The sequence below is a fragment of the Nannospalax galili genome, unplaced genomic scaffold, assembly GCF_000622305.1.
Source record: "Nannospalax galili isolate Female #2095 unplaced genomic scaffold, S.galili_v1.0 scaffold842, whole genome shotgun sequence".
Classification (NCBI taxonomy): domain Eukaryota; kingdom Metazoa; phylum Chordata; class Mammalia; order Rodentia; family Spalacidae; genus Nannospalax; species Nannospalax galili.
In genome coordinates this window covers 1,560,774-1,574,820 of record NW_008349291.1, presented here as the reverse complement: position 1 = coordinate 1,574,820, position 14,047 = coordinate 1,560,774, and the positions used below count along the sequence as shown (strand labels likewise).

The window sequence follows — 14,047 nt, the reverse complement described above, 5'->3', positions numbered from 1 at the left end:
CCCCCACTGCCTCAGCTGCTCCTGCCGCCGCTCCCGGGCCGCCGCCGCCGCCCCCGAGCTCGCTGCCGGGCCGTCCTCCCCCGACATCGTGCCGGCCGCCCGCCCGCCGAGCGAGCGAGCGAGCGAGCGAGCGAGGGAGGGAGGGAGGGCCCGGCGACTAACAGCAGCCACCGACCCGCCCCGGGGGCCGCAGCCGGGAACGGTCACTCACAGCGCACCGCCCAGCGGTAAGGCTCGGCCCCCCCGGCTCGGCGTGCTGACGTCACGACGCTGTCCTAGGGCGCGCTGGGAAATGGAGTCTTCATCCAGGAGACCCGACTAGCCAGGAAGCAGGCCGCAGGGCGCTTTGGGAAATGAAGTCCTTATCCAGGAGAGGCCTGAAGTCCTCGCCCGATGTGACTGAGAGGAAGCATTAGGCTAGCCTCAGGGCATTCTGGGAAATGGAGTCTTTATTAAGGAGACACGACTAAGCCTCACAGAAGAGGCGAGGGAGGCCGGAAGTAGGCCGCAGGGAGCGCTGGGAAATGAAGTCCTCATCGAGGAGAAGCCTGTAGTCCTCGCCGGATGTGAGACGAAGCAGTAGGCAAGCCGCAGGGAGCGCTGGGAAAGGAAGTCTATAAGCGGAAGTTCCTAGACTCGCTATATCCCGAGGCACATGATGAAGTCTGCAGCTTCAGGGGGTGTAATGAAAACCGCCTGAAGGAGGGCATGCCCCCGGGGAACTCTGGGAAACGGGCTCTGTAAGTCAAGGGGGATGTCCCTGGGCATGCTGGGAAATGCAGTCAGAGTACTATGTAAAGAGGCCAAAGAGCGTGACGTCGAAAGGTAAGTGGGAAATGATGTTGGGTACGGATCCTGAATGGTACAGAACGAATTTTCCATACATCTCATCAACTTTATGTACACTATATCATGTATTTATTCCTAGGGTTTCATTTTGGTTTTTTTTTTAGAATAGGATCTCATTCAGCCCAGGTTGGCCTGGAACTCAATATGTAACTAAGGATGGCCGTGAACTGCTCCTCCTGCCTCCGCCTCCTAATTGCAGAGATTACAGGCGCACAAGATGTGCTTTTCAAAAATCTGCCCCCATCAACCAGAAATAGCCTCCATAAAGGAGGGATATTTGCCTTCCGCGAGCACGCCTTAGTCTCGGTGCCTAGAACTGAGCGTTAGAAAATACTTTTTAAAATATTTTATTATTTTTATGTGTATGAGTATATTGCCTGCGTGTGTGTAAGTACACCCATGTTGTGCAATGCCCGGGGAGGTCAGAAGAGGATGTCGGATCCCCTGGAACTGGAGTTACAGATGGTTGTTAGCAACCTCATGGGTGCTGGGACTCGAACCCAGGTCCTCTGCAAGAGCAGCCAGTGCTCATAACCTCTGAGCTATCTTTCCAATCCCTAAAAATACTTTTTGAATAAATGAAAGAATGAACGGGCTCCCTAGGGCATCAGAAAGATCGGGGCCCACGGGAAATTGAGTCCGAACCAGATTTAAAACAGTCAGTCCTAAACTTGATGGGTGACTGCCCATGACACGCTGGGAAATAAAGTTCTTCCTGCAAAGGTCAGGGCAATCATACCAAGAAAGGGCACGCTGGGAAATGTAGTCCTCAGGTCCACGCACCCAAATGCCCAGATGTCGTAGGCAAGACCCAAGGCACCCCTGGACAGATTTCCAGCTCAAGGTAAGTCCACAGTCTCTGGCGGTAATCCCTTCATCACACTAGAGAGAGGACTCCAAAGCGGCGGGCCCAAAAATGACAACACAATTTTCCTGAGCCCACCATGTCCAGAGGACACTGGGACATGTAGCTCAGATGACACGCTGTTGTGGCAAGATGGGGTTTGTAGTCCAAAACTTGCGTTTTCTCAGGCGGTATCTGTAATCTTTGGTTTTGTGCAGAGAAATAAACCGTAAAGCCCTGGGAAGTGAGGGGTAATCCAGAGAGACAGTTCTGTGATTTTGTTCTGTTTTGTTTTTTGTTTTACATTTGTTTTGTTTTGTTGAGACCAGGTCTCTTTGTACCCCAGCGGGCCCAGAATTCACAATGTAGACCAGGCTGGCCTCCGTCAAACTGAGATCCACGTGCCTTGCCTCTGGAGTGCTGGGATTACAGACATGAACCACTGAACCTAGCAGTCCTGTGGTTTTTAAGATGTCAGATGACTGAACTCCCCCCACCCACACACACATACCAACATTTTTCTCCCAGGAGCACATAATTATGACACCCAATTGTGTGTATTTGTGATCCTGTCTGTGGCTATGTGTGTATTGTTTATGAGGGCTTGTGTTTGTAAATATCCATGCAAATTAATGTATTTTCAGGATGTTGTTTATTTACAGGACAACATACAATTTGGGTTATCTGGTCAACCACTGGATGATCTGCAGATCATAGTTAACCATGAGATCTAGTTGCAATTTTTAAGTTAGCTTTAGAGTTTAGCTGATATTTTTAATTAATTTATTTTTATATGTTTTTTGTGAGTATGAGTGTTTTGCTTGCTTATATGTAAGTGCACCATGTGCTGCCCACAGAGGCAGAACAGGGGGTCAGATTCCCTGGAACTGGAGATACAGAGAGTTGTTAGTGGTTATGTATTTTGTGGGTGCTGGGATTGCAACCGGGGTTCTCTGCAAGAACAGCCTGTGTTCTTAACTGCTGAGCTGTCTCTTCAGCCCTGGTTCTTTGTCCTTGTTTCCTAGGTTTGTAGAGATGCAGAACAGGAACTGATAAGCAGGTGATATTGGCTGGTGTGCATGTTCCTTTCTGGACCACTTGAGGAGCCAGCTAGATGGCTTGGTGTGTAAAGGTCCTTGCCACCGAGCCTGATGATCTGAGTTCAAACCCTGAGACCCACGTGGTGGAAGGAGAGGACCGACTCCCGAAAGTCATCCTCTGACCCCCACACCACCCCTGCTGTTGCAGATGTGCCCACTTCCACTAAATAAACAAATGGAAAAAAAGGTACATCACTTGATAAAATTCTCTTCTGTGAGTCTCCTTCCAGTGTGAAGATGTTTTCATTTTTCAAGTGTGCCATTTCCTGTCCACCCTAACAGGCATTTCAGTACTTACCTGTGGAACCACAGTCCCTCCTCAATGCTGGTGAAAAAACAAACCAACAACAGATAGAATCCAGGCCTGATGGCTTGATAGCTGATGGATTATATAGTCCTAGCTACTCAGAATGCTCAGGACAAATGCTTCAAGACCAACCTGGGAAACTTACTGAGACCCTCTCCTCAAGTAGAACATTTTTGGTTTTGGTTTTGGTTTTGATTTTTGGTCTTTTTTTTTTTTTTTTTGAGACAGGGTCTCCCTGTAGCCCCATCTGTCCTGGAACTCACTATGTAGACCAGGCTGGCCTTGAACTCACAGAGATCCGCCTGCCTCTGCCTCCCGGGTGCTGGTATTAAAGGCATGCGCCACCATGCCCAGCTTAAGTAGAATGTTTTTTAAAAGTCATGAGATATACCTCAGTTACAGTAGAGCACTTGCCTAGCATCTACAAGGCCTCATGTTCAGTCCTCAGTAGCAATAAGTAAGTAAATACATAAATAAGAAAATTTTCTTTCTTCCACCATGCATTATAAAGATGGTTGAGATAGCCTAGTACTCAGGAGGCAGAAGCAGATAGATCTCTGTGAGTTTGAGGCCAGCCTGGTCTACATAGAGAGTTCCAGACCAGCCAGGGCCTACATAGTGAGACTCTGTCCAAACAAAAATGGTTCAGATAAGGTAGGGAACTGAGAATAGCCACAAATGCAATAAGGCTACACTCCTGGCCGGCGTCAGACAAAGGTGAGACTGTTACAAGCCAGTTTTGATCTAGTTGTTTTGTTTTGTCTTGAGACCCAGGGTCTCAATATGAAGCCGAGGCTGGCCCTAAATTCACAATCTTTCTGACTCTACCTCCCCAGTGCTGGGTACACACCCAAGCCCCTGACCTGTTGCTTAAAACTGTCCTTAAAAGAGTTACTTTCCACACACAAACAGTTAAATTTAAGAGGCAGTGAATTTTCCAGGGATACCCGTGGCTACCATGCCTAATGGCCCATCATGCTACTGACCCTGGGTCCTCAAACTCATCAACAGGAAGGATGTATTGAAATTACTAATCTTCTAAAGGTGGTACCCTCCCAAATGTCACCTTCAAAGAAGTAAACAGAAAGAAGCCCCCCACCATCATGTCTTTTTTTTTTTTTTTTAAACTATGTGTGTGTACATGAGTGCAGGTACCCATGGAGGCCAGAAGAGGGCATCAGATCCCCTGGAGCTGGCGTTACAGGTAGTTGTGAACCACCTGATCTGGGTGCAGGGAACCAAACTTGGGTCCTCTTCAAGAGCAGCAAGTGTTCTTAATCCAGCCTCAGAGAGGTTCAGAGATAGTTCAGAGATAGATAGTTCTTTTTAAATAGATGATTGATAGATAGATGATAGATATTCATTAATGTGCCTGTGTGCCAGTACACAGAGATCAGAGGACACCTTTCAGGAGTTCGTTTTTCCCTTCTACCATGTGGGTCCTGGAGATCCAACTCAGGCCATGACGCTTGGTGGCAAGTACCTTTACCCACTGAGTCCTAAAATCACACCTTATAGATCTATTAATATGTCATCCCTGTCTCTCCCCAGGGAGTGCCATGTGCACCCCATTCTCTCCCTTCCCCTAAGATACTTGTTTATTGGTATGATTTTTTAAGACAGAGTCTCATGTAGCCCAGGCTGATCTTGAACTCACAATGTAGCCAAAAATGACCTGGAAGTTCTGATACTCCTGACTTCACCTCCCAAGTGCTGGGACTACAAGCATGCGACATCCGTCCAGTTTATGTGATGTTAGGGATCAAAACCCAGGCCTCATGAATACTAGGCAGGCACTCTACCAGCTGAGCTACATCCCCAGCCCCTACTTGACATCCCTTTAATGACAGTTGAGGACTCTCCCAAGCTGCATGGAGAGATGTCAATCAAACCACACAGCCAGCCGCACAGTAATAACAACATTAAAGAACTCAGCAGGTGCCTGGGGAACTTTTATTTGAATTCCAGATGAGACACACTCCAGTAGCTCCCGGGTGACACTCAGCGGGCCGTGTCCTCACAGCCTCACTTCCAGCGACCTCCAACTCGGCCCTTGCCTGCCCCCTTGCGGCTGTGGGAGAAGAAAGAGGTGTCAGGAAGAGGCTCCAGGTCTCCAAGTCGAGCTAGTACAAGTCCACCAAATACCCATCCTCACCCAGAGGAAGAAGAGGGCAGAGGCCATCAGTTCTGTTTCTTTTTTGAGTACTGGTGACCTAGGTGAACTAGGGCCTCACCCATGCTAGGTAAGTACCCTACCACTGAGCCACACCCCAGGGGATTCTAGGCAGGGGCTCTACCACTGAGCCACACCCCAGCCCTCACTGGGGATTCTAGGCAGGTACTCTACCACTGAGCCACACCCCCAGCCCCTCACTGGGGGATTCTAGGCAGGGTTCCACCACTGAGTCACTCCCCCAGGAAGTGGCATCTCTTTCAGATAATGCCCTGTGGGTGGGTGGTGACCATGTGGGGGGTTGACTTTTCTGGGTCAGTTCAGAATACTCACAGGTTTATGAATTAGGGACATGAGGGGAAGGAAAAGTGAGCTGAGGGGGTAACGCAAGAAAGCTCAGGCTCAGGAGGCTGGAGTAAGAGGAGAGAGACAAGAGAGGGAGGGAGAGAGGGGAGAGAGAGGGCAGGAAGTAGAGAGAGGGCTGGTTGTGGTGTCTCAGCAGTAGGGAGGCTGAGGTAGGAGGATCTTGGACAACCTGGACTACATACATAGCAAGACTCTCAAAACAAAACAAAAACTGTGGTTCTGTAATCCCTGCACTTGAGAGGTAGAGGCAGGATTTCAAGGACAGCCTTAGTTACGAAAGGAAATCAAGAATCATCCTGGGCTACCAAAAAAGAAAAAAAACAGAAGGAAGGGGTGGGGCAAGATGGCTCAGCAGGTAAGGATGCTTGCCACTAACCCTAAAGAACTGAGTTCACTTCCCACTAACAAAATGGTAAAAGGAAAGAACCAACACCCATAAATAAGCTGTCCTTTGATTTCCACATACACCATGGCACACATGTGCAATCACACACACAAACACACACACAGACACACACACACATAGTAAATGTAGAAAAAAAGTTTTGTTGAAATAGCTGGCCTGGAACTCACTATGCAGACCCAGCTGGCCTCTGCCTCCCAAATACTGTGAGTAAAGGCATATACCACTAGACCTGGCCAGAAAAAAATGTTTTACAGAACATAATTAGGAAGAAAGGCAGGAAGGAGACTCAAACTTAACAGCTGGTACAAACGAGCTGGAGTTGGTGACACAGCCTGTAATCCCAGGCCTCTGGAGACTGAAGGGGGAGGATGAGGAACTCAAGATTAGCCTCAGCTACTTAGTGAGTCTAGGTTATATCAGAACCTGTCTTAAAACACAAACAAGAGAGGCTGAGGGATGGCTCAATGGTTAAGAGCACTGGCTGCTCTTGCAGAGGATCTGGGTTCAGTTCCCAGCACCCACATGGCAGCTAACAACTGCCAGTAACTCCAGTTCCAGGAGATCTGACACTCTCTTCTGACTCCATGGGCATTGCATGACACAGGTGCACTTACACACATGCAGGCAGACAATACACTTATACACATAAAATAAAAGTAATAAATAAAGTATTAAAAATAAATAAATAGGGCTGGAGAGATGGCTTAGTGGTTAAGAGCACTGGCTGCTCTTGCAGAGGACCCGGATTCAGTTTCCAGCACTTACATGGTGGCTAACAACCACCTGTAACTCCAGTTCCAGGGGACTCCAACACCCTCTTCTGGCTTCTAAAGACACCAGACACACACATGGTGCATATAAACTCATGCAGGCTCACACACACACACACACACATTAAAAAAAAAAAATAGCCAGGCATGGTGGCGCACGCCTTTAATCCCAGCACTCGGGAGGCAGAGGCAGGTGGATCTCTGTGAGTTCAAGGCCAGCCTGGGCTACATAGTGAGTTCTAGGACAGCTAGGGCTACAGGGAGACCCTGTCTCAAAAAGACCAAAAAATAAATAAATAATCTTCATAAAGACAATAAACTTATTGAACAAGCAAAAAAAAACATCTTTTAAAACTTAAATGAACAAAAGTAAACCCCCAAGGACCAATATAGAAAGAAATGCAAAAAGAATGTCCCAGGAAGAAGGGGAAGATGCCACAAGGTAGTGGGATGGCAGAAGCCACAGACGAGCAGACCTGTGGAGGAGCCAGATGTGAGGGGAGGGGGAGGAGCCAGGTGTGAAGAGGGAAGAGCCAGGTGTGAGAGGTGGGGGAGGACTAGGTGTAAGGAGAGTGGGAGGAGACAAGTGGGGGAGGGGCAGCACTTACAACTTCTGGGCGTGGCTGATTCGGTTGTACAGCACGTTGATCTGTGGGGCAGGAGGCAAGGCTGGGATCGCAGTCCGCAGTGGGGATGCCCGCCCCTGGCTCCGCTGCTCCCCCCTTCCCATCCAGTCTGACCCCCCCAACAGAGGCAGGCCCCACCCACCTCATATTTCTGCTGCTTCAACTTCTCCATCAGGTCAAATTTCTCCGACTCCAGCTGGTGGATCCAATTGGACAGCTCCTGGGCCTTCTCCCTGGCAAAGTGACAGAGTGCTGGGATGCAGGGAGACTCGGGCTGTGCTGAGCCAGAAAGGTTGAGGGAACTGCCCCAAGCCACACAGCAAGTCTCTTGAGTTTGGTCTGGTTGGCAGTCTTGTTAAGATTGGAGCCAAGGCTGTGTGTGGTGGTGCATGCCTTTAATCCCAGCACTCGGGAGGCAGTGGCAGGCGGATCTCTAAGAGTTCGGGGCTACAGGGAGACTCTCTCAAAAAGACCCCCCCCAAAAAAAAAGATTGGAGCCAAAGAGAGAGGAGAGATACTCAGTGGTTAAGAGCACTGCCTGCTCTTGCAGAGGACCTGGGTTCAATTCCCAGCACCTACATGGTAGCTAACAACCATTCATAACTCCAGTTCCAGAGAACCCAATGCACTCTTCTGGCCTCCTTGGGCATTGCACACACAGGTGCACTTACATGCATGTAGGCAAAACACATACACATAAAATAAAAATAAATAAGTCAAAAATAAAAATAAAAATGTGTCATCACTTTCTCCACATCCAAAAGAGACCTCTCAAAGAAGAGAAAGAAGCCATTCCCAGACCCGCCACTCTGACGTGTTTTGCGTTGGGTTTTGGGTTTTGGTTTTTCTGTTTTCTTGTTTCTTATTTTTTATTGTGTTTAGTTTTGTTTTGATTTCTGAGACTGGGTCTCCTGTAACCTAGGCTGACTTACCACCTCCAGCCCAGTAGGTAGCAGAGGATGACCTTGAACTTCTGTTCCTCCTGAGTCTATCTCCTCAACTAAAGCTAAATTTAGGAGGAGGAAGGTATAGATGCTAGTCTCTACAGGACATGCCAGCTACAAGGGCAGGTCGCACTGCAGTGACACTGAGGGGAGACAAGCAGTGGTGGCCCAGAGGAGTGCCACTTGCCTGAAGTAACACAGACCCAGGGTATGGCACATGGAAACCTGCTGTGAGCCACCTTACCTCCCTGCACATGGCTGAGCCGCCAGACCACCTACCGCAGCTGGTCCTCTCCCATGTAATCGATGTCCAGGGGCTTTTTCCTCTCAGACAGGATCCGAAGCTTCATCTCCCGACCTGTCTGACGCTTCCCACGCTTCTGTTCTGCCTGAGGGGGAGAAATCAAGTCAGGGAAATAATGCCAAGGCCAGCTCTACTCAGGAGCCTGCCCTCATAGCCAGCACTTCAGCCAATGCCAGGGTCCAGCTTCAGCCCTCCTCCCTCAGATGCAGGGACTCCAGGCCCCAGCCCTCCTCCCCCAGACCCAGGGGTCCAGGCCCCAGCCCACCTCCTTCAGATCCAGGGGTCCAGGCCCCAGCCTTCCTCCCTCAGACCCAGAACTCCAGACCCCAGTCCTCCCCCCTCAGACCTAGGGGTCCAGGCCCCAGTCCTCCTCCCTCAGACCCAGGGGTCCAGGCCCCAGCCCTCCTCCCTCAGATCCAGAACTCCAGATCCCAGCCTTCCTCCCTCAGACCCAGAGCTCCAGACCCCAGCCCTCCTCCTTCAGACCCAGGAGCCCAGGCCTCAGGCCTCCCCATCAGGTCCAGCACTCTGAAGTCTCCCTTCCCTCCCTGTGAATGTAGACCTCAGATTTCTGTAGGCTAAACTCACCTTGACCAGGTAACCCCCAAAATGGGCCCCCATGTTGGACAGAACCTTCTTCTTTTTGGCATCATCCTCTGCACGCTTCTTTGCCTCTTCCTCCTCCTTCCGCATCTTCTCCTCCTGTGGGAAAGGAGGGGTTCAGCCCATGCAGCCCTCCAGGACTGAGGGATGAGGGTCCTACATGGATGGCCCAGGGCTCAGCTGCATGCTCAGTGAAGTTAGGGTCATGCAGGGATCCATTCCTTAGCTCACTATGTAGTCCAGGCTAGCCTCTAATTCAGTATGTTCTCCGGGCTCAGTCTCCACAGTACTGGGATTTTAGGTGGGAACCCACCACACCCAACAAATTTCAGTCTTTGTGGTATGGCTTGAGACCTTGATCCAGCCATGCCTGAATCTAGCCCAACTGTGGACTTTTAAAAATTTATATTTTGTTTATGAGTGTTTTGCCTGCATGTAGGTAGATGCACCCATGCATCCAGTCCCACAGAGGCCAGAAGATGACATCACATCCCCTGGAACTGGAGTTACAGGTGGTGTTATCTGCCACATGGGTGCTGGGAACTGAACTTGGGTCCTCTGCAAGAGCAGCCAATATTCTTAACCACGGAGCCATCTCTCCAGCCCCTAGACTTTTCATTTATGTGCACCAATGCAAATAAATGTTCCATCCTCTTAGCTGAATCAATGTTTGGGGTTTCCGTCCCTTCCAATGGGAAGATCCTTAAGTCATACAGCTTGGGGACTTTGTGAGAACCACAGAGATTATAGAACTGTCTTCCCCCAGGAGGGATAGGCATCTACCGCCAGCTTGGCCTGGCGCTCTCGCTCCTTCTCGGTTCTGAAGCGCTGCTGCTCAGCTCTTTCTGCACGGCGCCGCTCCTGGAGGTGGGAGGGAGGACGATGAGGGGGTGCAGAAGCTAGCTCCCCCCAGTTATCCCTCCCAAAGTAGGCTATGGGTGAAGTGAGTTTTTCATTGTATTTTTTATTTATGTGAGTGCCTGCATGTATGTAACTGCACCACATGCGTGCAATGCCCACAGAGGCCAGAAGAGGGTGTCAGACCCCCTGGGACTGGAGTTACAGATGGTTTTGAGCCACCATGTGGGTGCTGGGAACCAAACCCAGGACCTCTGCAAGAACAGCCAATGCCTTTAAACACTGAGCCACCTTTCCAGCCCATAAATGAGATTTTCTTTTTGAAATATGGTCTGATGTAGGCCAGGTTGATCCTGAACTCGGTGCAATCCTCCTGTCTCAGCCTTCTGAGTGTTGGGATCACAGATGTGTATCCCCAGGTTAGGCCAAAATACAGGTTTGAGTACAATGTGAGACCCTAAGGCACCACACAGATGGAGGGGAGGGATGTACGAGGACACACACACACAGGGACACCCCCTCTCCCCTCGCTCACGATGCGGTCTTTCAGTGCAATGAGCTCCTCCTCCTCCTTCTTCCGCTGCTCAAAGTGTACGTCAATGAGGGTCTGCAGCTCCAGCAGGTCTTTCTCCATGCGCTTCCGGTGGATGTCCTGCAGAGGGAGTCCATGAGGCGGCTGGCATAAATACTCCGGTCCAGCGCTCTACAGCCGCCCCTCCCCCAGGCGGTGATGATTGACAGCCAGCTGGGACGGCTTCCGACAGATGTCAGCTAAGCATTCTTTGCTGATAGCAGTAGTCTGGGATAAATCCAGCAGGCAGCGGCGAGGGGCGCCTTTCCTAATGGGCGCAAGGCGCCGAGGGGCCAGCAACTGTGTCTGGGGTGGGACACCTGTCACTTACATCGAAGTCCACACGCTCCCCTTCTGGAATCTTCGGGGGGATCAAAGGAGGCACCACAGGACGGCTGCATGGACACATGGGAATAGAGACCATCAGTGGGCTGACCTCCCTCACTCCACTTGACACATGTTGTCCAAAGTGACAACTGTCCCCCAGTGTGGTGAGTCTGTGCAAAGACCACAGTGGTGAAATACAGCCTTGCTGGGGTCTTCGTACCAACAAAGGAATGCGATGTGTTAAATAAAATATGGTATGGCAATTTGTTTTACCTGTTTTTCGTATATGTTTTTAAATGGGCAGAGCCTGGTGGCACAAGCCTTGTCATCCTATCAGCCTATCTGCACAGGAGGCTGGAAGGCAAGTTCATGTCCTGCCTGAGCTAGAATGAGTTCAAGGCCAGTCCCGGCAACGGGTGAGACCCTGTCTCAAAATGAAAAGTGAAACAGGACTGGGGATGTGGCTCAGCAATAGAGCGCTTGCCTAAAATCTACAGATGGGGTCTGGGGGTGGTCTCTCAGTGGTACAGCACTTGCCTGAAATCTACAGATGGGGTCTGGGGGTGGTCTCTCAGTGGCAGAGCACTTGCCTGAAATCTGTGAGGCCTCAGGTTCAATCTTCAGCATTTAAGAAAAGGGTGGGTCGGGGGGACAAGATGGGCCAGCCTGTAGAAGGTGTTTGCTGTCAAGCCTGATGACCTGAGTTCTATCCCTGGGACCCACATAGTGGAAGGAGAGAATCAGTTCCCATAAGTTGTCCTCTGACCTCCACGAACCGTGGCACATTCACACACACACACACACTTCATGATTTCCTGCTCCCCCGACACACACTGCTAAATCTTTGCACATCTGGCACCCTCTGCCCTTCCCCTGGGAGGCTCCGCCGCCCTGGTGGCCTTTCCTGCTCCATATACCTTCCCTGATCCTGAAGAACATCTGTGTCCTAGTGACCTCTCAACCAGCCTGAGCCTACACCTCCCCTTCTTATAAACCCTTCCATGGCTCCCCAGTGCACTGGCCTCTACAGACCTGCCCCTTGCACTCTAGTCTTTTATTTTTATTTTTTTTCCAGCTGACCTAGAACTCACTATGTAGACCAGGCTGGCCTTGATCTCCACCTGCATCTGCCTTCCAAGTGCTAGAATTAAAGGCATGCACCACCATGCCCAGCTAGCCTTTTATTTTTTTAACTTGTATGTTTTAAATTCGTGTATTTTGCCTGCATACATGTAAGTGTACCACATGCGTGTACAATGCCTGCAGAGGCCAGAAAAGGGTGTCAGATCCCCTGGAACTGGAGTTATGGACAGTTGTTAGCCACCATGTGGGTACTGGAAATCAAACCCGAGGTCCTCTACAAGAGCAACCATTGCCGTCAGCCACTGAGCTACCTCTCCAATCCACTAGGGAATTTCTAGGATTTTTTTTTGTTTTTCTATCTCAAAGAGTCTCCCTGGCTGCCCTGGAATTCATGAGATCAGGCTGGCCTTGATCTCATAGAGATCAACCTGCCTCTGCCTCTGGAGTGCTGGGATTAAAGGTGAATGCCACCACACCCAGCCAGGAATTTCTACTTATTCCTTGTTTGGTTGTTTGTTTGTGGTACTGGGAGTTAGTTAGGGAATAGTGCATACTAAGCATCACTGAGCATTGACCCAAGCTCCTCACTAGTGTAATCTAGGCAAGCACTTTACTGCTAAGCTACATCCCCAGCTCCCCTCCCCCCTTTTTTTAAGGTTTTTTTGTTTTTGTTTTTGTTTTGGACAGGGTCTCTCTGAAGCCCCAGCTGGCCTAGAACTCACTATGTAGACCAGGCAGGCTGTGATCTCACAGAGATTTGCCTGCCTCTGCCCTGGGATCAAAGGTGTGTGTCACCACACCGAGCTTTACTCTATTTTGAGACAGGGTCTCACTAAGTTGCCCAGACTAGCCTTGAACTCACTGAATCCAGGTTGGCCTCAAACTTCTGACTCTCCTGCCCCAGCCTCCTGAGTAATTGGGATGACAAAAGCTGTGCCACGTAGCCTGACTTGCTTCTGGTTCTTTCTGTGGTGGTGTTGCAGCTCAAAGCTTTTGCCATAATACCAGTGCATCAGGCCTCCTATAAGCCGGCCCAGATCCCACAACCTGTAGTGGTCTGCCTGGCGCAGTGACCTCCTCATGTGGGTGGAATGACAGGGTCTGCATCCAGATTGGGGTTTATATACAACCACTGGACTTTGATATAAGACGCGGCTTTCTTTGCTTCGATATCCCTCACTCCCTCTCTAAGCTGGTAAGACCCTCATTGGTTAGGATTCAGGCATCACTTCTCCCAGGAAGCCTTCTTTGATTACCCTGGGCTGACACAAGGCCCCCTCCCACTCTGTTTTGGAAACTGGACTCTTTTCCAGTGCCCTGTCTTTGCAGGGAACAGAGGAGGACATGTCCCCACCCTGAAGCACCTCACCTTGGTTTGGGGCGCTCCTCTTTGGGTAGCAATGGAGAGGGAGGAATACAAAAAGATAATTAGCAAGAGTTCACTGCAGAGGCTTGGCATACCCTAGGAGGAAGGCCCAGAAGCCCAGGGAAGATCTTAGATTCCAGTGCTAAGAAGGAGATGGAGAAAAGAGAGAAGGAAAGTCGCAGTGCCCATAGGCAGGAAGAGGGGCACACGCATTAGCTATACATTCAGCACTGGTGTGGGGACACCCCTTCCCGGGTTTCTATAAGCCCGAGAGACCAAACTTGTCTACAGTTATATCTGACCCCCCACCCTACATTCTACCCTTCTCTACCATGCCCAGTAGTGGAGGGGACCCCATTGCCTCTCTTCATTCCGTGACCCACAAAGCTGTTCCTAGCCCCCCTCCTTTGGGACACAGGCCCTCAATTCTTACTGAGACCCTAAAGTTCAGGCCCCCATTAGCCAGGGGGCTCATGTTCATAATTTCAGCCCTCGGGAGGCTGAAGCTGGAGGGTTGCCATGAAATGGTGACCAGGCTAGGATATATATA

General features: G+C 50.2%; 2 protein-coding genes across 6 annotated transcripts in view; both read right to left on the bottom strand.

Annotated features, from left to right (window-relative positions):
* The window catches only part of Ppp1r12c (protein phosphatase 1 regulatory subunit 12C), a 28,219-nt gene extending 27,985 nt beyond the window's left edge, over positions 1 to 234 (bottom strand). For 2 of the 4 annotated variants that reach the window (XM_008846677.3, XM_029570165.1), the window contains exon 1: positions 1 to 233. This exon is cut by the window's left edge and continues 228 nt beyond it. In XM_008846677.3, the coding sequence (XP_008844899.1) occupies positions 1 to 87 (87 nt within the window). In that variant the 5' untranslated portion in view covers positions 88 to 233. The other 2 variants (XM_017801543.2, XM_008846678.3) reach the window with 2 other exon arrangements.
* A 4,805-nt stretch (positions 235 to 5,039) lies between these two features.
* Tnnt1 (troponin T1, slow skeletal type) overlaps positions 5,040 to 14,047 on the bottom strand; it is a 12,556-nt gene continuing 3,548 nt past the window's right edge. For both annotated transcript variants that reach the window (XM_008846675.2, XM_008846676.3), the window contains 9 exons: positions 13,501 to 13,519; positions 11,053 to 11,116; positions 10,686 to 10,802; positions 10,076 to 10,153; positions 9,278 to 9,391; positions 8,665 to 8,774; positions 7,584 to 7,674; positions 7,424 to 7,464; positions 5,040 to 5,171 (listed from right to left, as the gene is read on the bottom strand). In XM_008846675.2, coding sequence (XP_008844897.1) covers positions 5,126 to 5,171; positions 7,424 to 7,464; positions 7,584 to 7,674; positions 8,665 to 8,774; positions 9,278 to 9,391; positions 10,076 to 10,153; positions 10,686 to 10,802; positions 11,053 to 11,116; positions 13,501 to 13,519 — 680 coding nt within the window. In that variant the 3' untranslated portion in view covers positions 5,040 to 5,125. The remainder of the gene's footprint in view (positions 5,172 to 7,423; positions 7,465 to 7,583; positions 7,675 to 8,664; positions 8,775 to 9,277; positions 9,392 to 10,075; positions 10,154 to 10,685; positions 10,803 to 11,052; positions 11,117 to 13,500; positions 13,520 to 14,047) is intronic.